This window comes from Chelon labrosus (genome assembly GCF_963514085.1).
Source record: "Chelon labrosus genome assembly, chromosome: 23".
Classification (NCBI taxonomy): Eukaryota; Metazoa; Chordata; class Actinopteri; order Mugiliformes; family Mugilidae; genus Chelon; species Chelon labrosus.
This window is the reverse complement of record NC_140356.1, coordinates 14,912,011-14,933,653: the sequence shown is the minus strand read 5'-3', so window position 1 is coordinate 14,933,653 and position 21,643 is coordinate 14,912,011. Positions and strand designations below refer to the sequence as shown.

Below are 21,643 nucleotides of genomic sequence, written 5' to 3'. Positions count from 1 at the left end.
GATGCAATAAACTGCAGTGGATAAAATGGATTTGAGTCACTTAAAGCATCGCTCACCAAAACAAAATCTATATCAGTTTAAGTGTATACTATTAGGGGTGTGCATCTCTCCAATATAAGACGATTCGATACGTATCTAGATACATGGGGTACGAAACGATTCAGGAAGGATACATTTTAAAAACAACCGATTCGATTCGATTCGGTAGGATTTGATCCGATCCGATCCGATTCGGTACGATTCGGTACGATTCAGTGCAATATGATGTAATCCGATGAGTCTGTGCAAATTCTCATTTGTCCAGGTCAAAGGCATCTCTAGGCAATTGAATCAGGTCAACTGGACTTGGTTTTTGTCTGTGAAGACGTTTCGCTCCTTATCCAAGTGGCTTCATCAGTTCGAGAGACTAGCAGGCAAGTCTGACTAGCCCGCAGACACAGACAAAAACCAAGTCCAGTTGACCTGATTCAATTGCCTAGAGAGTAATCCGATATAGTTCCTTGTTTAAAGTAGACATTTTACATTATGAATGTTCCTAAATCAATCCTAAAAATGTGATATTGTTTACCTTCATAGTGATAAGTTTAATAGAGTCTCGCGAGATTTTTGCGGGAAAGAGAGAGAGAAAGAGAATAAGCAAGCGGGGCTTCCAGCTGTATTGCTGATATACCGTAAATTCCGGACTATAAGCCGCTACTTTTGTCACTTGCTTTGGACCCTGCGGTTTATACAACGGATTATGGATTTTTACAGCTAACGGTCACCAGGGGCGCACTATCATGGAAGCGCAGGAGCGAGACAGACAGTTTGCGCCAGGTAACGAGAGCAAAACAAACCAAGTGAGTCCAAATGCAGTACGAGAGCTGCTTTTAAGTTAAAGGCGATCGATCTGGCTGACTTTTCTGGTATAGTAGGCTGGTTATTTTGATACAGTAAACGGCCGTGTTACTGCACCTTTACTGCTGTGTTGGCTGTTTTCGAAAAAGATGCTGGTTATTTTGTTGAGCAGCCGGGTTACTGCACTTTTGCTGCCAAAACGAATTAAATTTAGCCATTTAACGTTATTGCCTCGTCAAGCTTTGTAAGCTTTGTTTTTTGTTATACTGCACTACTACGGTACTGCAGGAAGTACGCTAGGAGCGCACCGTTGTATTATTTGTGCACTGCACGAATGCTGTTTGTAATGTCAAAGATGTGAAAGTTTGATCGATTGATTGATTAAAAGATTTATTGTGTTTGTCAAATGTAAATAAATGGGACGCTTTGCGTTTCCAAACAGTCATTTCTGTCCCGACGATCCCCTCCGTGGTAGAAGAAACCCTTACGGTAATTAAACATTAAAACACTAGCGGCTTGGGTGCGGTTTATAGTCGGGTGCGGCTCATGGAACAATCTGTAGTTTCCCCAAAATTTAGCTGGTGCGGCTTATATTCAGGTGCGCCTTATACGTAGTCTGGAAATTACGGTAATAACCCGATTCATAACTTTGTAATCGGGCCATCGACCGGTTCGTGGTACATTTAGATCGGTCCAGGGGCTTGTGTATCGATGCACTCACATCTTTTAAATCAAAACCGATTTCCGATTCATATCGGTAATTTGTTACACCCCTATATACTATATTTAGAATATTAGAAAATGACTTTACATTGCTGTTGGGCAGCGTTTAAACCTCCAGACTCCTTATGAGACTGTGTGGCTGTGGTGGTGACATGCTAGTTCAGATCCAAGTTAATGCCAGTTTTATAATTACTACTCAGATCCCTGCCGCATGCCAGATCAGATCTTCATAACCTACACCAAAGCTTGGCATACACCTCCCCAGATTTGTAGCTACATGTTGCCGGACATAGTTTTGATTGGTCCAAAATGCTTTTCCTCATTCACATCTCTATGTCCGTAATTTATCCTATGTCTGACCTCTACACGGCATCTTTTTCGGTTGTCTTTAATCCTTTGTGCCTTGTGGTGATTTCCGTACAAGTAACTGTTAAATAACTTCAACTCCAGCATGAGTTTCTCAGTTGCTGTCGCCATTGTTGAAGCACACAGAGAAACTCATCACAGACGACTAGCCACCACCTAGCGCTTCATCGTTGATAAGTATAAATTCTAACATCAGCTTAGCCCACTGTGTTCTGGGCTCTGTGTGGATCTCTTCCAGGATTTTAAACCAAGCTTAAAGTGTTAAAATGCCAAAAGGCAGCAAATGACACACCAACAACTTCTGTGTTCTGCGAGTGTAAGAGAAAGTACTTTCTCCATCTATCTCCTGAGGCTCTCTACTTCACGTTATTCGTTCTTTTAAAGTCATTGTCTTAATAAATATAAAACTTTGTTGCCCATTTTATTTCCTCCTTCGAGTTGCTACCCCCTCTGAGACAGGGATGTAAACATTTAGATTAGACTCTGCTGTAAAAATAGTTGCCTTGAAAACGCCTCTCGTTTTAGTTCTTTTCTCTTAGAAAATGCGGCTGCCAGTTAATCCTCTTCTAACCTCCTTACCATTATTTTGGGAGCTTGATAATCATGTTTTGATATTTGTGCTCACAGCGGCCGACCCCACCTCTGCCTCCGGCCGTGGAGGAAGAGGAGGCAGACAAGAGTTGTGGCCCCACTGGATTCTGGGAGGCCCTGACTCCGTGCAACGGCTGCCGCAACCTGGGCTTTTCCAGCTTGTCACAGGTACGCACACGTTTACACTCGCTCAGATATTAGTTTTCACTCACTATAATGCCTTTCAAGCGAGCAAATTGTGGAACTCATCATCATATCGGCTTCATGATTCTGATTCAACAGACGTTTGTTACGTGACGGAGATTAAAACAACACACACACACACACACAAGGCCTCGCTACCGTGAAATTACAGGCTAGCGATATTGCCATTGTTCTGAGTGAATACTTTTCGCTGGTTACCTTGGGAACGCAGCGAATGAGCCGTCACTGGAGAGACCGGCTCTCGTGGCAGCTCTTGATGATCTGTTCAATTTCTTGCACTCCTTATCAGAAATCTCTCCGCGCCTCCAGTTTTTGAAACAGTTACCATCATTAGTCCGACTCGGTTCATGAAATCTGAATGAATAGCTGCAGATTATTTGAAAGGTTAATCATCCCTGTAGAGGGAAAATTAATACTGTGAACAGGGAAGAAGTGCATAGTGAAAATAAGTCTGACTTCCAGGAAGCTCAATCCAAACTTCCCCCGTACTTCCCAGTATTCCTGCTGCATGCGCTCTTCTTCCTTCCCGCACCCTCAGTCCCACATGCTGCGTATATAAGTGTGGTTAAGTGTGTGTAGATGAGGGTGTTTATCGGTGAGTTGGTGCGTGCTGGCTCACACAGCAGGACATCTGACATTTACAACACAACAGACCCTCTGTCTTGTATTCTGGCAGCCTGCCTGACGGACTGGCACAAAGCCTGGAGAGCTTCGCACCTGGATGACTCTGTGTGTGTGTGTGTGTGTGTGTGTGTTGATGCTTCGAACCCTCTGTGCATGTTAAATGTTTGAGTACACATGTGAGCATATACGGCGTATTTGGTGTCATCAGATTTGCGTGTGTGCAAATTTGGCGTGACATCATCTCAAAAATTGTGTGGGTGGTTTCGGAGTGTGTGTGCGCGTGTGTGTGTGTGTGTGTGAGAGTTTTATTAAAGAAGAGGAAGGAACAGAATGGCAGAGGAAAGGGAAATGAGTTGTTGTTGTTGCATAATTAAGTTAGCACTATGCTAATTTGCCCTGTTTAATTGTGAACAAACAGAGTTAATAAAAAGCTGTCTCATCCCCTCTCAGGATGGAGGAACCGTGCAGTCGTCTCAGTTCTGTGTGTTGTTGGTCTGATTCTCCACCATCTCGTGTTTTCTCCCGTTTATCGTTCGCTTGTCTGCAGAAGTGTGTTAGCCTTTGTCAACTGTCTGAGCGCTGAGTTTCCAAGTTGTCCAGCTGTCACTCAAGCCTGTCAGCGGAAGTGCTAGACTAATGAGTCTCGTAGAAAAAGAAACTCCTCAGTCCAGCTGGTTAGTACGGTGGATGATGGCATGATACGCTGCCGTGCAATACAATACAGTAAGATATACATCAAAAGTATTGATTAAAATGAATCAAAGAACAAAAGAAAGAGAATATGTTCCAATAAATATAGCTAATTACTGTATTTCTGTCGCCATGTGGCCCGCCATTGACTCCCATCCATCTCTTCAGCTGCTAAGTGCTTCTTTTTGTCCGCCAGCTAGTTGCTAGCGACATCTGTTGGCGTTTAGTGCTGAGCAGGGAGCATACCGTAGCTGCCTTCCTGAAAACAGATGCCAGCTGGGGTCAAAAACAACTCTGAGATCAGCGAGGATGAACCAAAACAGGAAAGTTCAGAGCAGGAAAAGCAAAGCAATTACCTGTAAAAGTCAGTAGAGTTAAGAGGAAATTGCAGTGCTGGGTGATATTTTTCTGTGAGACACTCCTGTGACCCTTGCTAATGTGAAATATTGATTGCTGCAGCTTTTAAGATTTGATTCGTAGTTTCGTAACGTTGCTCAGTACCTAATAAACCGGCAACTGAATGTGTCTTTATATTGCTGCGCAGCTGTGTGTGATCGCAGGTGCATGCACACACTTTTCTGTGCTTCTTTTTAGAGATAACTTTTCTCCGTGTGTGTTCGCAGTGCACGTGTTTGGACCGTCCCGAAAATCTGAGTGCGCTCTCTGTTCCGAGCTAATGAATTTAGCATGTCATTACTGTTTGTCACATGCTCATATATGTGTGTGTGTGTGTGTGTGTGTGTGTGTTTACATGCCTGCATAAGGAAGCTTTTGCGCCTGTTGTGAATTTTCGTCACCAGCCACGGGCTTCTTCCCGCCATTATCATGTGAACTCCAGCTGACGCCAAACGCGTGTGTGTATGTATGTGTGTACGCAGGGCAAATTAGACAGAAGGAAAGAGATAATGAGCAAATGCAAGAAAAGGACAAAGAGAGAGAGGTTGGTAGGGTTGCCAGGCAACACAGAAATTCATGACATGACAGGCGTGGGATGTCCACCATTGACAAACCTCAGTGTCCATCAGCACAGGTGCGTCACACAGTGGCACCCGTCAGTGTTTCCCTACTGTTTCCCCAGCTTACCCCTCCATCTCTCTCTCTCTCTCTCTCTTCGTTCACACTCACTCTGACTTCCTTCTGACATTTCTTGTTCTCAAACGTTTTTTTTTTTCTTTTTCTCCCTCCCTCTTCTGACCTTTAATGTTCACAGCCCAGGCAGCTTTAAGAAGCCTCATGGCGGGCCGGTCTGTTTCACGCTGGCGCAGGTTAAGATCACAAAGCCCTGAGAGCCCTTGAAGATGTTGAGGGACATCAAAGGCAGGTGTTTCTGAGAGGACGGCGATTATGTGGAGAGCTTTAGAAGCCTGTAAATTGTCGAGATTTGGGATGAGCTCGATAACAATTAACACTTGAATAACATTTGGCTGTAACAGTATTGCATTGAGCTAGCTCTTTGCAGGCTTTATGACACCCAGTGAACCAGAGAGGGATGCTGAGCTCTCAGCTCCCAATATAGAAGTGTTTGTTGTCCAGAACTTTATAATATTCCTTCGACAGATAAATAAAATTAGGATGAAGTAAATAAAATTGCTGCTTCTTGGAGACGGCGTCTTCTGCTTCTGTTTCGAGCCAAAAACCCTTCAGGGCTTTTTGACGTTTTATTTATTTATTTATGGAATGTGTGAAAACGGCAAAAAACTCAGAGGTAGTGATTATAAAAAGATAAGAGTCAGTGACAACAAGAGTCAGATGAAAGCGACTAAAATAACAAACCGTAATAAGGAGACTGGATTCTTATAAGTAATGATTAGCTGTCAAATAAGAAACATCAAAACTGCAAAACAAGTATTTACTCTAATGAACACAGAAATTAGCACCTCAGCATCCCCTAGTTAATCAGCAAGATTGCATATATGCTCTTCTAGTAAATCAGACCGTTAATAGCGTCCATGAATAACAAATGGCTCATTGGGTTTGCCATTATTCTCCTGCTGTACCATGGACACAGCTAGTTCAATTACCCGTGCAATCCACTGGACACGGAGAGATCCTATAAGAAAGTGAATGTACCCTTTTCTTTTTCAAACATCAGATTAGGCAGCTAAAGCGAATACCTGACAATAATAGGCAGGTATATATTTTTTTGCTCAAACAGAGATGACAAAACCATTTTGGACTTTAGTATTTAGATGAAACAGTTAAATTAAAAGCCAGCTAGTAGAGAGTGGTGGTCTCACTGAACAGGATGTGGAGGAGAAACATCAGCTTCCAAACCAAGTTCAAGCTATTCAAGTCACTGGTCTTCTCCAGTCGACTCTGTGGTTGCAAAGATTGGATACTGTCTGACACCAAGAGTATAACAAATCTTCTCTGTGTCTTATATTAAAAGAAGAAGACCAATGATTCGGTGCAGAGCTTGGTTGAGAATCTTGAGGGTCTGCAAGAGCATCCTCAAGCGACCACCACACAATGAAAGCTAGCAGTTTTTTCCATGATGCATGGCACAGGAGAAGTTAGATGCAAAGCTGGAAGGCAACAAAGAGACCAGCTTTCTATCCATCAATAAATGAATAGAAAACTCTTCCCAAACTCCGTGTGACAGCTGCCAGCAGAACAGCTTGGAGGCAGAAATCTGAACCATCAAATCCTCCCAAAGACGTGAAGTCAAGGAGCTGAACTAAACGCTCGTCTGTTGCTGTAGACCAAAATAATTAATAAAGAAAATAATTAGCACACTAGCTGATTTCTCGCAGCCCTAGTTGAGACTTTTAACAGTTCGCAAAACCCCACAGTGTGTGCTTTTGTGTGTGTGTGTGGTGGGGAGTGTGTGAATTGGCAAAAAAGAGCTGAACAAGTGTGTTTTTGATTTATCTCACAGTGAGTGAAGGCTGTTACTGTTTTTTTGTAATTATTCATTTAATTAGCTCATAAAAGAAAGGGCTGTATCTTTTTCTCTCTGTCTCTCTTGCCCATACAGCTATAGTCTTCCTCTTTTACCTTCACCTAAAGTTGCTGCCATATATTTTCTGCAGAAATAGGATGGCCTGCACACAGATGCTGCCCTTGAGTGCACGACGATGGTGCTGTGTGTGTAGTCTGATAAACCCCGCCGGAATTCAGATATCTCGTTGTTCTCGAGGTAAACAGGAAACCGGAGTGGAGACTAAAGAATGAGGAACAGACGCTCTTAGAAAGGCCACCGACAGGAAGGAGGTCGTCCCGCAGTACTAGAGCTCTGCTACAGCGCAAGTGCCCCCCGAGTGCAGAATGCTTACCCAGAGACGGGCATGAATAAACGTGGTGAAAGTCTAATTACTTCCTTGTTTAGCGGGTGTTCAAACTAAGCTAACACTTCGGGGATTAACCCACATTAACACACAGGTGAGGGAGCCAGATAAGGAGACGTTAGCTTTGTGTTTGTGTGTGTACAAATGAATTAAAGATGCTGTAAGCAGGCTTTTCTGTGCCTCGCATTTAAACAAGGCGAACGAGATGTGCGAGCTCATGAGGGATGGTGTTGAATTTGCTGTCTCTCCTCAATCTGAAAGACAGTGTTGGGTGATTTTTAACGCAGCTAAAGTAGGTGTTCAACTTTAGTTTGCAGATGATGTAGATGATTTATGATTATGGAACACCAGACAAGAATGATTGCCCATTTTCAGATGATGCTTTTGGAAATATATGTATTTATATCTCGCGTACAAGAGGAGATCAATGCCATGCCTGTTTGCTCAGTGTGAAATACAGCCTGCTTAACCTGCTTAACATACATGGTCAAGAGTTAAGAAGGCTCCAGTCTGTAGTCATGCAAGCTGCAGTGTGATGCTGTAATGAATTTTAGTTTATCTGTTTAAGCAGAAAAATCCCCTTGAGATCAAGATCTCCAATGCAAAGGAGACCTGAGTACGACACACACATATAAGTGAATCTAGGAGCTTGTGCAGTATTAAATAAGTGTTCAAACTTCTAGCAGTGAGGTGAATAATACCAGAAACCAGTCCTTTTAAAGACCTTTTAAAGCCAAGCTCTCCTTCAGTCTGGTTTCACGATGATCAGCTCTGAATTCAGCTAAAAACAAAAGCTTCTTAGTAATGCTTTGAGCTAAATGTTGATGCCGTGATACTCACACGCTCATAATAACAGTGGCGACATGCTGATAGTTAGTGGGTATGATGTTTTCTAATTAGCGCCAAACACAAAGCACAGCTGAGGCTAATGACCAACATTTACAGCCAGGCTAGTAACATGGTTAAGCGTCTGCACACTTCCATGCTTAGTTTACAGAACTGTCCTCTGGCTGTAACTTTACATCTTTTTGGCTTCATCGCAAAAATATGAATCAAAAAAAACCTTGGGCTGACTTTGTGATGAATACTTTGGGGTCAAATGTTGCTCCTCTTTCACATTTCATCAATATTTCTCTCTCTGGTTGAGTCTGTGGATCAGTCACTGTTCTTGTACACCATACTTCAACTGGTTTGTATTTGTTTATTTTTTTTTACTTTATCACCTCTGTTTTGTAGATTTGCAGCATTTTAAATACCAATCACAGAACCAACACCACTCCTGTAAAAAATAAAGCTGGGAGTCCCATCACAGCACGTATCACTATCCCCCAAAGCACAGCCCATCAAAAACAAGGCTACATCATCTGTCACCCGCGTCTGTGAGGCGATGTGAAGCAGACGGGAGCAGTAAGCATCCTCTATAAAAAAGATATAAAAACAGAGTGGCCATAAAGATAACAAATGGGAAGTTGTTTTCATCCCTCTCTACTGTACAGTATGTACTGCCTGGTACGAAAGAATGAATCTATTCAGCAAAGCAAGTGGGACACTGGATGTAGTTTTATTTAAAAAAAATAAATAAATAAAAAAATCTGTTTTAAGGGTAGATATGCAACATCAAACAGTATTTCGTACTTCTGCACCGCTCTCTGAGAACTTTCTCTGAAGTTGCGGCAGTTAAACTCACTGAAGGCTTGGTCACAGCGGTGGCTTTTCTGTCAGCAGACTCCTGCTCTGGCTGGTTGCCGCTTCTCTGGGATTAGGCGCGGAGCCAGGGGGGAGCCGCGGTTTGAGGTTCGCTCGGTGCAGCAGCCATCGCGGCGGAATGTAAAAGGTGTTATTTTCTGAGGAGCGACCGCCGCTGTCCCGTGGGTGACTCTGCCCGGCTGATTTCTGTGGGATTAGCGAGGCATGGAGGGAAATCCAATTCCGCGAGGCAGTCCCTGCTCGGTGCTCTCACCAGCCGACACCTCTTTCTTTTTCTCTTTCGCCACCCTCTCTACTTCTGTTTCCCTCTAAACCAACTCCGCTCTCTAAATGTCACCTCATGTTTTTCTATTTTCAATCTTGATTATCCAAACTGGGGGAAGATGCACCTCTGAATTTTGAAAAATAAGATGAAGATTAGTGAGGTTAGTGATATTATGCAGAAGACTTTCCAGAAAGAAGACATGAGCTTGTTGAATGGGCTCCCTTTTAACTGCCGCTGTCCTCTCATGACTGCACCCCTCTCCGTTAACTCCACAGATTGAAGCCCCTCAGAGGGTCCATTGTCCTCTCTGCTGTCCACCCCTCCCTCTTCTCTCTAATCAAATAGTCTCCATGAGGAAATGCCAGCAAATTATAGCTTCTATTCATATCTGATGCCCTATGAACTCAGCGGACAGTTTTTGAGGCAGCGCTTGAGACTGTTACAGTGGGCGCAGGATTTAAGAAGTTCCTCGAACGTGAGCAAAGTCACATTTCCTATTTGGGTTATCGGGCATGTGCACATTCGAACAGACGTGTGCTCGCTGGCTATGATAAAAGCAAACTCAATTACCCGGACGGGGAGAAAGAGCGTGCACATAAGCCCTCACATGATCACACAGGGGGGGGAAAAAAAAAAAATAACTGCAGACAGACACGTACAATTTCACCCTGCATTATTACACAGATATAATCACAATCCTTCGGTCACATGTGCAGGCATCATCGCACTTAGACGTTTAATCTGGCCTCTGCAGTTGGACGGGAGCTGCATACGACCTGCTAATTAGTGGCCAGAGGAGGCCTCTGTTTGTCTGCGCTCTTCCTGTTCAGCTCAAACACAAGTTTCTCTGTCCTATCTCTGGCCTGAAAGATAGAGAGAGAGAGGGAGGCAGGGCGGAGGGAGGGAAATGAATGAAGACCGAGCGTGTTTGTTTGTTGGAGGCATTGCTCTCTTCTCTGCACAGCATGACTCCCTCTCTGCCACGCTTGAAATCTATTTGACCACTCCAGGAGAAAGCAGGGAGAGGAGCGAGGATACCGTCAAAAATATCAGGTAGCTAATTCATTTCATGTCCAGATTCAGGTGCTCGAGGGCTTAACAGTGGACTTGAGCGTGAGGGATTTCCTGTCTTGACTGTCCTGTTTGAGAATGAGGGAGTTGCTCTTTAAACTTTAAGCTTGTTGCTCTCCACATTGCCTGGCTTCTTCTGTATAAAACTTATCCGTACTCACCTCCCATTTGTGTGTGTTTTTCCTACATTCATGTGTATGTGTGTAATGGTGTGTGTGTGTGTGTGTGAGGAAATCCCTGCTCCTAACTCACTGCACTCCCACTTCCGCTGCTTCCCTTCCTCAGCGCAAACTCATTTTCCTCTTCCCCTCTCTGTCTCCTGCTCATCTCCTCGGGATTCGCTGACACAAACTACAAAGTAAGTTGTTGAGTCGGACTCTGGCGTCGCTTTCGTCTTACCTGTGTTTTCCTCTGCCTCTCGCCGTCTTCGCTTCTCTGTCTCTGTCTCTATCCCGGGCAGTGGTTTCTGTCACCCCTGTCAGCTTTGTCCTCTTTCTCTTTTCGTTTAGTTTCTTCCCAAGCGAGCAGGGTGGAAGCTGGAGACTTGAGGAGAAATGAGGTACAAGTGAAAGAGAAAGAGAGGTGAGAGGTAGCGATAAAAGTCGGCGGAGAATGAGAAATGACATGATAGGAGGATTAAAAATTCATTTACTTGCTCTGTCCTTTTAAAAAATAGAATTTCAGGCCCAGTTTTCGATAATCTGTTGTTTTCTTTTTACTACAGACAAATCTTTCCTGAGCTTTCTCCCGTGCTTTCTCCTGTGCATCTGTTAAATAATGCTACTGTACTTTCTGACACTCACTGTAAATTCACCAGAATTCACAGGCGCTATTTCAAATTAAGGATGAATAACCCATTAGCTCTGTCACTTCCGGCTGCAAAGACAATGGTTCTACGTATCTTTGTTTCACTTTGAATCCTCTTTCACTTCCAGTAACACATTTAACTTGGAACAGTTTTTTTTTTTTTTTTTTTATCTCTGAGGAGCTGCACCCTGCTGCAGCTTCATACCAACAAGTAATCTAGAGGATTTCCTGCCAAATCTGACCCAGTTCACTCCCACACAAGACACCAGGTCACATGAAGGAATCAGGTCCTGTAGTAACATGTTATTGTAAATCCAGATTGCATGCAGCAGGGTAGCAATCAAGCTCTCCTCTATACTTCACTTATTTTAGAAGCGACTTTGACTGCAGATTTCTTCCTGACTCTAAAGTAACTGCAGACGTACAGACTCATCAAAAATCACACGGTGAAAAGTGGTGTCAACCTTCAACAATCTGCTCAGTAGAAAAATATGTGCTCCCAATAACTGTGCAGACTGTACATATTCTTCCTGTGGCATGTTTGCTTCACGTGGGGCAAACATCAGGTGACACGACGGGTTTCCAGGAGGGACGGGAACATGGAGGTAGCAGAACAACCAGTTTTTTAAGCGAGTGTTTGAAAAGATGAATGAATGTGACCGTCATTGTTGCGTCAAGATGTTGTTCAGAAAATAACACGTTTGATGTTTAGGAGAATGTAAAGAGTTAAGTTCACATCTCCCCCTTTATAGGATACTTTGTTGGATTGAATTTAACTGGGTTTAAAATTGAATTATTTTAAATAGAAGGGTGCATTGGTAATGTGTACATCCCACATCTCTGCTATCACTGGTAGCCTGTCTCATAGCTAAGGCAGCGACTATATAAACGACTTTATATGAGTCTATATGATTTAAACCACAGTCCCCATCCATACGTCTAATATTTCTGCAGCACATTACAAAGCAATTAATATAGTAGCTTCAGTAACTTCTCAGAGGAACTAATGGAAGTTAGATTATCCTCGTGCTTCATGTACATTGAGATATATGGCGGTGGCTTGTAGAGACTACCAGCTCTACCTAATGGTCTTGTCTTTTTTTACGCACAATTACCGCCTCAAAATTAATGTGAGTATGATTCATTGCTCCTTTAATTTGAGCCTTCAGATTAGTTTTCTTTTCTGGTGTGTGTGTTTTTTTTATGCTCCTGCAACGATCAGTGAACTACGAGCGACTCCTTCACAGCGCTCTCCTTTCGGCTCTCTGAGTGAAATCTGCAGCTAACCAGGCTGTCACGTCAAATCAGTGTCAGCAGAGGCCACGGCCACCTGTGGAGTGAAGGAACAGAGGACTGACTGGCTCTCCATTAGCTGGTAATGGCAGTCTAATTGAGGGCTGATGGAGCTAGAAAATGGAGGGGAAATAAGAAGAAGAAGGGGCTTTGAGTTTGTAGGCCTTTTGATACAGTGCGGCGCGAAATAAATCTCAGATTGAGTGCAGAGGGTGTGAGCGAGAGGAATCATCAAAGGACTGATTGCTCTATCAGCCAGAATGATTAATCCGCTTTGAGTGTGCTCAGTGTGTGATTGATGGCCTGGTGCAGTGTGGGTAATGTAGTAGCAGATGATGACAAGAAGAGTAATGACTGCTGAATGAGTAAAAGAGGTGGGGGGGGGAGGCGAAGGAGGGAATGATGGAGTCTTGTCGGGGAGAAATTTATGTGAAGCAGCTCAGAGAAGAGCCATAGCCTCACGCACACACAACTTGTCGCCGTGGTGACAAGTTCACCGCTGATCCCATTAGGAGGGGTACGACCAGGGCAGGTTGCCAAGTGACACTTCAGAGACGATGATAGAGTGTTGGGTGGTGGGAAAAAGACAGCCATCGAGAGGCTGCGATGCCAGAAAGAAATGTCTCGTCTTTTTTGGCCCTGTAACCTTTTTCCCACTCTTCACATCGCTCACTCTTGTTTTTCATTCCTTCTCAGTACACATCTGCCTCAGAGATAGGGGACCTTTTGGACATCGGCTCTCTCTCTCTGAGCCCTCTGGGGCTCAACCTTTTCACCGGTCCTGCAGCAGAAAGCAATCTGAATTTCTCCTGAAATGCCCAGAGAGAAGGTTGTTATATAAAGGTCCCAAAGAAACATGTAACTCTTAGTTATTCAACTTCAGACGAGAGTGGATTTTCAAAAGGCTCCAAGCCCCTTTTGGGAAAAAAGTTACTGATGCAGTTTATTTAATATGCAAATTACAGTTTCCAGCATCTCATGTTTTTATTCAGATTGAACAGAAAGGGCTACTAATTGAGACGGGTGAATGAACTTCGTTCTCCATTAACAGTCTAATAACCACATTTTCTTTAGCGTGCGTGTTGAGATTTCTAACATTATTTGATTAGAGCTGGGGACTTGTTGGAAGTTTTGTGGAAAAACCTTTTCCCTTTTTTCACCAGTGAATCGTTAAATGTAAAGAGACTCTAGAGAGTCACTTAAGGAGAGGTGATGCTGTGTTTTTGCTCATTTGGTATAAAGCGTTAAGGCTGAGATGGTGATCAGACATTGGCCAGTATTGAGTGGACGGTGAACGTCTGTGGCCATAGACTCGGCGTGTCCCACACCAGTGCTTCTATTTGGACCAATGTCATGGCATCCAATTCAGCATGTAGCTCTCCCTAGCCTCTTGGGAAATACAAGTTCTTTCCCTTTTGAAATAAAGACTACTACCACTCGAGGTATTTTTGCTTATGCAGGTTCAGAACACATGTGTCACCTGGCTGCAGTCTTTGCAGTGTGTTCAAGTGCAACCCTTCCCAGCCCACAATAAACTTCTTCTTTCCAGAAATCCCTTCATACTAGGTTTTATACTGGTATACCTCCTACTTGCCAGTCTTTTATTGTCGTATTTCTTTAAGAAAATGCTTTTATCTTTTCCAAAATGTTGATTTTTATTTCTTAGTTTTGCTCTTCTTTTTCGCAATTTGGAAACTTCAGCGGTGCATGTGTTGGTAATGAACCTCCGCCTCTGCATTTGACTGTAAAACAGTTCCAGATGTTGTTTTGACAGGTTTATCTGGACTCTCAGCTCTGTCACTGTTCTCTTTCATGGACTCTGCTTTCCTGTTTCCCACCGTGTTATTATTTGTTCTCCTTATGTTAACGCACCATTAGAGGGCGGAGCCACCTCTACCATCAATTAATAATCTGTAATGAAGTCTCTGGATCTCATAGTTTAGTATAGGTAACTTTTTTCCATGAAAAGTCTTTTAATCGTGCAAAACAAAATACAAAAACCCTTGACATTGCTTTTCTCTGGGATTTAAAAGAAGCAAGAAAAGTTCAAACTTTTTCCAACCCTTTCTTCTGAGAGAACATTGCCCTGTATCTATTACGATGAGCCGACTGTGTGAACATGGTTGGCCTTGAATGACAGCCTTGAGCTGAACTGAGAGAACAGCGAGCTGATGTGTCTGGTTGTTGTTTTTTTTTTGTTTGTTTTTGTTTGTAAAGAAGAGATGCACCGCAGGCGGAGGCCAACAAAAAGATGGGCAAGTAACAAAAAGCTGGAAAATTTGGCCCCGACTAGAGCTGCTGCACTGCTCATAAAATCAAAATGAGTGTGTGCTTTTTTCCCATGTCTGTCCATCTGGACTCAGAGGCCTCTTCACTTTGCGTTCCAACAATGATTAGTTAACATGAAACACCATATTTGGGTTTATTGGAGGACAGGCCAGTGTGGCTGCAGTTCAAAATTAATAATGTAAATAGCGGTGTGTTTGTGTTTCGCTAAATGAACAGAGCTTTGAGGATAGTTCCCACTGTAGCAGTTTGAATAAAACATAGACAATTATAGCGCTGGAAAGAAAAAGTCCATAAAACTGTTGCTGCTACTGTCTCATGTCTTTTTCTCTCTCTCTCTCCCAGGATTCGAAACGCTCTGCAGACGTCGTCACCTCTCCTTCACTGGACGTTTTCCTTCCAGAAGATGAAGACAACCCGTACGAGTCTGTGACCACCGCCGTCACACGCAAACCCTGCTCCCTCGACATCAACCACCGGCTCAACTCCTGTCCACGCAATGGTAGGACAGATGTAGAAAACTATGCTTTAGTTTGAAGTTGTGCACAGACCTGCAGTGCATCGTTCAATTTCTAAAATACAGATGAGCCCTCTACAAAAAGTTGATCCTGGACTATTTTTATTCAGCTTCTATAGGTATGACTCATTTGTATCAGGTGAGACTCAGGCATTTTAGGTAACTTTGGAAACTTTTTAATTTTTTGGGCCCCTTCAAAAAGTTTCTTTAACCTGATTTGACAGTGGAGCATATGTTTCCTTCCTGCATGATTTACCGCGTTCACAAGCAACAGTCCATATGAACATCCCACTGCCGCGATGATCACGACTCTGGTGGAGGAAATGAACCACCTGAAAGCCGAACATATTGCCACAAAAAGCAGTAAACAGGTGTGGAAAACGTGGGTGAGAGTGAGAGGAACGTTGTTTGGTATACACCGTTAAATTTATGCCTATAGCTCTGTGAGGATGGGATTCATTGCAGATATAGCCCCTTATAGCTCTAATCTGGTGTTAATTAATTCCTGCTGTTTATCGGTGCACACCTTATCTCCTTATAAATATAATTTATAGAGCCTTCATAGGCCCTTCGTGCAGGTCTTGCTGCTTCTACTTGATATGCAAAAAGTAAAATTTAAAACCAATGTCCTCATGTGTTGTCCTCACTTGTAGCTCGCTCCTTATCTCTGTTTGATGTTTGTGTCTCAAAGCTGCAGTAGCCATCTCCAACCAAGTCGGGCTTTGACAGGCGAGAAGAATGCCTGGTTTAAAAATATCTCTGGTTGATGCGTTGATTTTTATCTGTGAGCCCGTCATTGTTCTGGAGATTGAGTGCTCCGTTAAAGACAAACACAAGACGACACGTGACTGGCTTTTTTGGCATAGGTGCAGAAACACGTCACCAGCCGGTTACCTAATTATACTTCCAGGAATACTGATCATAATAGTCCGGGAATAATTCTGGGCAACCGATTAGGTAAGGTCAACATGTACTCCCCCTTTTTTTTTTTGTATTTTAGTCTCAATCAACTCCTGATGGAAAAATCCAGCTAGTTAATGTCTGTGTTTTACTTTCACATTCCTCCTTTAATTTAACAATGGATAAAACTGCCGAAAGTAAATCATTGGTGCTTTTAACTGAAGCAACCATTCAGCAATTTATTCCTGATTCACTGTGCCTCCTCGCTGCCGCCCGCACTGCCCTCACATCTGTTTTCGGTGTTAGATTTATGAGCTAATCCCCCGGCCTCTGACCTTTCCCTCCGTTCTCATCACTTGTTTGGTCTGCGGCGCTCTAATGCCTCGACGCCCACGACAACAAACGCCCACAACGTGCTCTTCCCTTCCACCCTTCCACTCGGCTCCCATGGCGACGCTACACACCGCAGGTTGTCACGGAAACTGCATCACCGGCTGGTGAGTCACCTGAATGTTGCCATGGGAACTGTCTTGCTAGTGACACCCCCCTCTTCCCCCCCATCCCCTTCCAGGAAAAAAAGGAGCAGAGAGAGGCTACTGTAGAGTTTTGTGTGTGTGTGTTCATGCATGTCTGCAGGGTAGCGGGGAGCTGAACTGTCAGTGCACAGTCTAGATTGTGTGTGTGTGTATATATGTGTGTGTGGACTGGGAGGTGAGCTGCTTTATGTCAAAGTGTCTTATGGTGGAAAATTGCTCCACTGACGTAAGTGAGCAGTGTGGGTGTTGTTTGTTCTCAGCTGTCTGAGCGCTGGTACCTGACCAAATGAGAGAGAGAGAGAGACAGAGAAAGAGAATGGGAACGAAGAACTCCCACATTTTCACATTATTAGTAAAAATGACTAGAAACGCCTAACGCCTTACAGGCTTGTTCCAGAGAAGCAGACTGTAAGGAAAGAGGGTAGATTATCTGTTTATACAGTCGGAGGGTCGACTCAGGCTGTGACGCAGCAGGAGGGAAAATCCTGGATTTCTGCTCTGAGTCCAGTCACATGTCAGGCTAATTGGACATGGGTGTGAGTCAGTCCCTCTTTATCTGCCTCCGAGAAGGAAGGATGTGATGATGAAGGAACATGGGGGAAGCGGGACTGAGATGAGAGGAAAAAGGAAGAGGAGAGAGAGAGACTTGGTGCATTACACTGCAAAACGAAAAAGAAAAGATCTTTCTCAATGAGTAATCCGGTTTGTTATTGAGTCTGAAAACTCAATAACGGTTGGCAGATGTGATATTACGCAACTGCTGTGAGTTAATTCTCCCTCTTTTTTTTTTGCAATGAAATTCAAGTTGATTTAATAAATAAAAAAAAGTCTAAAGAAATCATCCCTAAAGATTTGGCGTGTCTGCAATTTTTAAAGTAAAAGTTACATCGCATAATACCTACATTATTTCACTAAGAGGTCTTGTGATAATACTAGTCCCATGCAAATAGGCATCTCTGTGATTTATATTTTATTTATTTTCAAGGCAAAAGAAAAATACTGAAGTGCAAAGAAAGAGAAATAAAATTTTGGACAGCAGTTTGGGTCCAAATACTACTTTTATCCAGAAATTGGACATTGAGTTGCAGCGTTTTGGGCGTCATATCAGTTGATAATGTCAGTAGATTTGAGTAAAACACAGACTTCACTTATCCTTTGCAAATGCACCACATGCAACACTGATGAGGGATGATTTCTGAATCCCACGAGAGCCTCTACTAACACTAATCCTGCGAAAATAGGACTCTAAACCGTGAGATTTATCATCAGAGTAGCCCAAAAAAATACCACTTTTTAACAACTTAATTATTTTTATTATATATTTTACAGCCTTGCCTTTTCAGAATCGAACCACTGATATTGTCCACATTGTCCGTCATTGATTTTTTTCTCCCACAGTAAATTGCTTTGAAACATGTACGGAGATCTTTTGCAGCGGAGGCCCCTGCCTGATACCCACCTGTCCTGTGCTGCTGCTGCCTAGTCGAGTGCAGGTGTGGGCTGCTGCAGTATCACAGCTGAGTGGATTCAGACACTACAATCCTCTCCGAAGCCTCAAACAATCAGGACAGCTTTATCACAATCTATCTTCCGAACGTCAGTCACACCGTCCGCTGTAGAGACCTGTCGTCGCAGAAACCGCCGCCCCAAACAATTTCCTGCATTTCACATCTCCGCTTCTTAGATAACTCCCTCCCTCCCTCCCTCCCTCCCTCCCCCTCCTCCGTCTCATTTACTTTACTTTTATCATTTTTCTCTCCCCCTCCGTCTCCTGCGGTCTCACTTTGGTGGCTGCAGTATTCATGGGGATGTTATCACGTTGCGCCACACGTCCTCTGACATGACAACTGTGACTTCTGACAGCAAATAAATTGAATTCTTCTCTTTATAATGCAAAGTACGCCCAGTACATGTGGGCATAATCCTACTACTCAATGAGTCCTAAGGCAGTCACTTTGCACATTAAGTCGGGATTATACTTATGATATTGGATGGATTCCTTTCTTATGAAACTCATCAGTTCCTGCAGCATCAACACTGATGGATGCACTTAGAATGAAAATGTCAAACTGATTGCATTTATTCTATGAGTATACAGATGTACGTATATGCATTGATTTCTTTAGGGGGATCTTAAGAGGGTTTTTATAATCGTGTGCACAGACCAGTTCAGATCAGTATATGTGATTATAACTCCAACCCTATTATTGTTTCCTGCTCTTTAATAGTGTAGTTGTTCGCCACTTTATCACCTAGGAACATCATCTTAAAAGCACAGCTTGTTATATAGACCCTTTTATAGACCGTTTTGCAGGTATTGCGTCAGCTTCTTGCAGTCACTGCTGTGTGCATATACATCCTCATTTTTGCTTGAAGCCTGAGTCTACCTTAGCCGCTACTGGCTCTTGTTTTTCTTTTGTTGTTGTTTTATTTTCAGTCAAATTCTTTAAATATAATCCTCAACATAGGTAGGATCCAACAATGGATGCGAACCACAGGATTGCTGTGTTGATGGTGAGATTACAAAAACTGCGGGTTAAGTTCAGAAAGTAAAAACCTCAGTCACGTTTGGGGCAGAGGGAAAGCGCGGAGCGTTGCCAAGCGGTTAGAGGAAAAGCGCTTCTTTTCTGCTATTTACTGACTCCTCTTGAGATAAACACACATCTCGTCTTCGGCTGGTAAACAAGCCGCTGCTGACGTGTGCAACATGAAGCTGCAAACCTGCTTGTGTCGGTGCGTGCGTTTGTGCGCGAGTGTGTCCTGCGTAGCACTTCAAAAGACCTACCTACGTCTTGTAGCACGTATCCCAGTGGATAGGTCCTCACACAGGTAGGGATCTTGAATTCCCAGCGTGAAAACCATGGCTGGTCTTCTTCTTGGGTTGATGGCATATTTAGCTGCATGAAGGGACCATTTTTGCATGTCCAGATCTCTGATAGGGGCAATTTAGTCTCTACATCTTCACACAATCTAATCAGGATGCTTAATAGACTTAATGGGGTTCAAATTAGCCCATCACAGGTACACACACCACTTTGCAACTATCTGAAAGGTTTAGCAATACAAAAACTAGATTCTGACTCAGCCTCTTGTATTAACTTTCACCACCAGTCCTCTCTAAAGCTGCGATGATGCTGCTGCTGCTGCTGCTGCTGCGTCTCGCCCCATTTATCCCACGTTCGGTCGGCACTGGAGGCTTAGAGTGGCAAATGGCAGCGAAGTAGTAGCTCCGGGGCCTGAGCCATTAAAAGGGTCGAGGCCCATTGACTTGTTGAAAGAAAGGCAATCGAGAGTCTTCCTCTTTTGACAGCTGGAGGAAATCGACGGTTTTGCAAATGGTCACACTCACACAGTTTATTTATTTATTTATTTATTTAGTATTTTGTTCCCTTTTATAAGTTTGTAGTCAGTTTATAAAGTTTGCAAAGTCAGACCTTCATCAATCTATAGAAGTTTAAAGTAACCCTGGTGTTATTCTATGTTTTCTTTATGTCTATGAATCCCATAAGAAAAAACACCATAGCCAAAAGTGTATTCTTTCTCAGTGCTTTACAACTTTCCTACTTTGTCTGCAGCTCTCAGCACCAAAGTCCTGTCTTTGACCACTTATTAAACTTAATTAAATAAGGGCAAACGGTGCGGCTTCGGTGTTGAATTGACTATTTATGACCCTTTAACCGCTTACCGTTCAAAGCATAGCTGCAGTAAATTGAATGCTGCTCTTGAACCATTTACAGCACAGACATGGTTTAGGTCTCAATTCATCACCTTACCGAGTGCCAGTTCAAAACACCAGTAGAAATGTATGTTTTAAACATGTTTTTCTGAAGATACAGCCAAAAATCCATCCATGTGGAGAGATAACTACAAACAAAAGACGGATACAATGCACTGTAATCATCTGCGTCATAATCTGCATCTCTTAACACCGACGTTTAGTTTATTCATGCACTTGGTAGTTTGAGTAGTTAGAACACTGCATTAAGAGTTCAGCTTTAGTCCGACGATGAAGAGAACATTTTAAGGGAAAGCTGCATGCGCACACATACAGTATGCATGTGAAATAACCTCAGAGTGGCACAGACTCAGAGCTGACAGCCCGGAGAACATGTCTGACATTGACAGTTTTTGTCTTGTTAGGCGAGGAGGGAGAGGACAGCCGACTGAACGCTCGCTCACACCAGGCGCTCACTTGGACACACATCTGCTCTGCGCACTGCTGCATACCTGCAGTAATGAGCTGTCCAGCTGGCCTTGGATGTACACAGAGATGCGTTTGTGTAAATCCGGGCTCTGTCATGCGGCGTTGTATGAGCACATGCTATATACCTATGCTTGACATTCAAAAGAAACGACCGGTGGAACATGTTAAAGCGCTTCAAGAGTTCTCCCAGAGGGTGTTGCTTACAGTTTCACACACAGATCAGTCCAAACATGTGCATGTAAACAGGTTTTCATACCCTGCAGTTATTACATTTAGACGCTCATGCATGGGTTTTGTACATGTACTTTAATATGCACAGTCCTGGGAGTGTTTCCCAAGAGTGAGCCTAAGGCACTTCTGAAGGAGGCACAGTGAGAAGCGCACACACAGACACATCGCACATCCATCATCAAAGCCTCGGTGCTGACAGGCTTATTTACTCAATAAGGCAAAACCTCAATCTCTATCTATATCTATGCCTCTGTTGTATCTTTCCTTACGTCTCTTTTTCTCCCATTTTTCCAGATTTATTTTATCTGTTCACGCCCACATTTAATTATTGATTCAGCCCCAGGCGGTTCCTTCATGATCAGTGTGTGTGTGTGTGTGTGTGTGTGCGTGCTCGGTGCTTCCTCCACCCTAGGTAAAAAATCTACACTGTGTTTGCACAGGCAGGCACACACGAACACACACACACATGTTTGATAGATGTGAGAACACGCTGTGAAGCTGTGT

At 43.4% G+C, this 21,643-nt stretch overlaps 1 protein-coding gene across 6 annotated transcripts in view; it reads left to right on the top strand.

Moving 5' to 3' along the window:
• Nucleotides 1–21,643, top strand: part of anks1b (ankyrin repeat and sterile alpha motif domain containing 1B) — a 193,246-nt gene that overhangs the window by 84,381 nt on the left and 87,222 nt on the right. For all 6 annotated transcript variants that reach the window (XM_084573565.1, XM_084573564.1, XM_084573563.1 and 3 more), the window contains 2 exons: nucleotides 2,554–2,685; nucleotides 15,097–15,253. In XM_084573565.1, coding sequence (XP_084429691.1) covers nucleotides 2,554–2,685; nucleotides 15,097–15,253 — 289 coding nt within the window. The remainder of the gene's footprint in view (nucleotides 1–2,553; nucleotides 2,686–15,096; nucleotides 15,254–21,643) is intronic.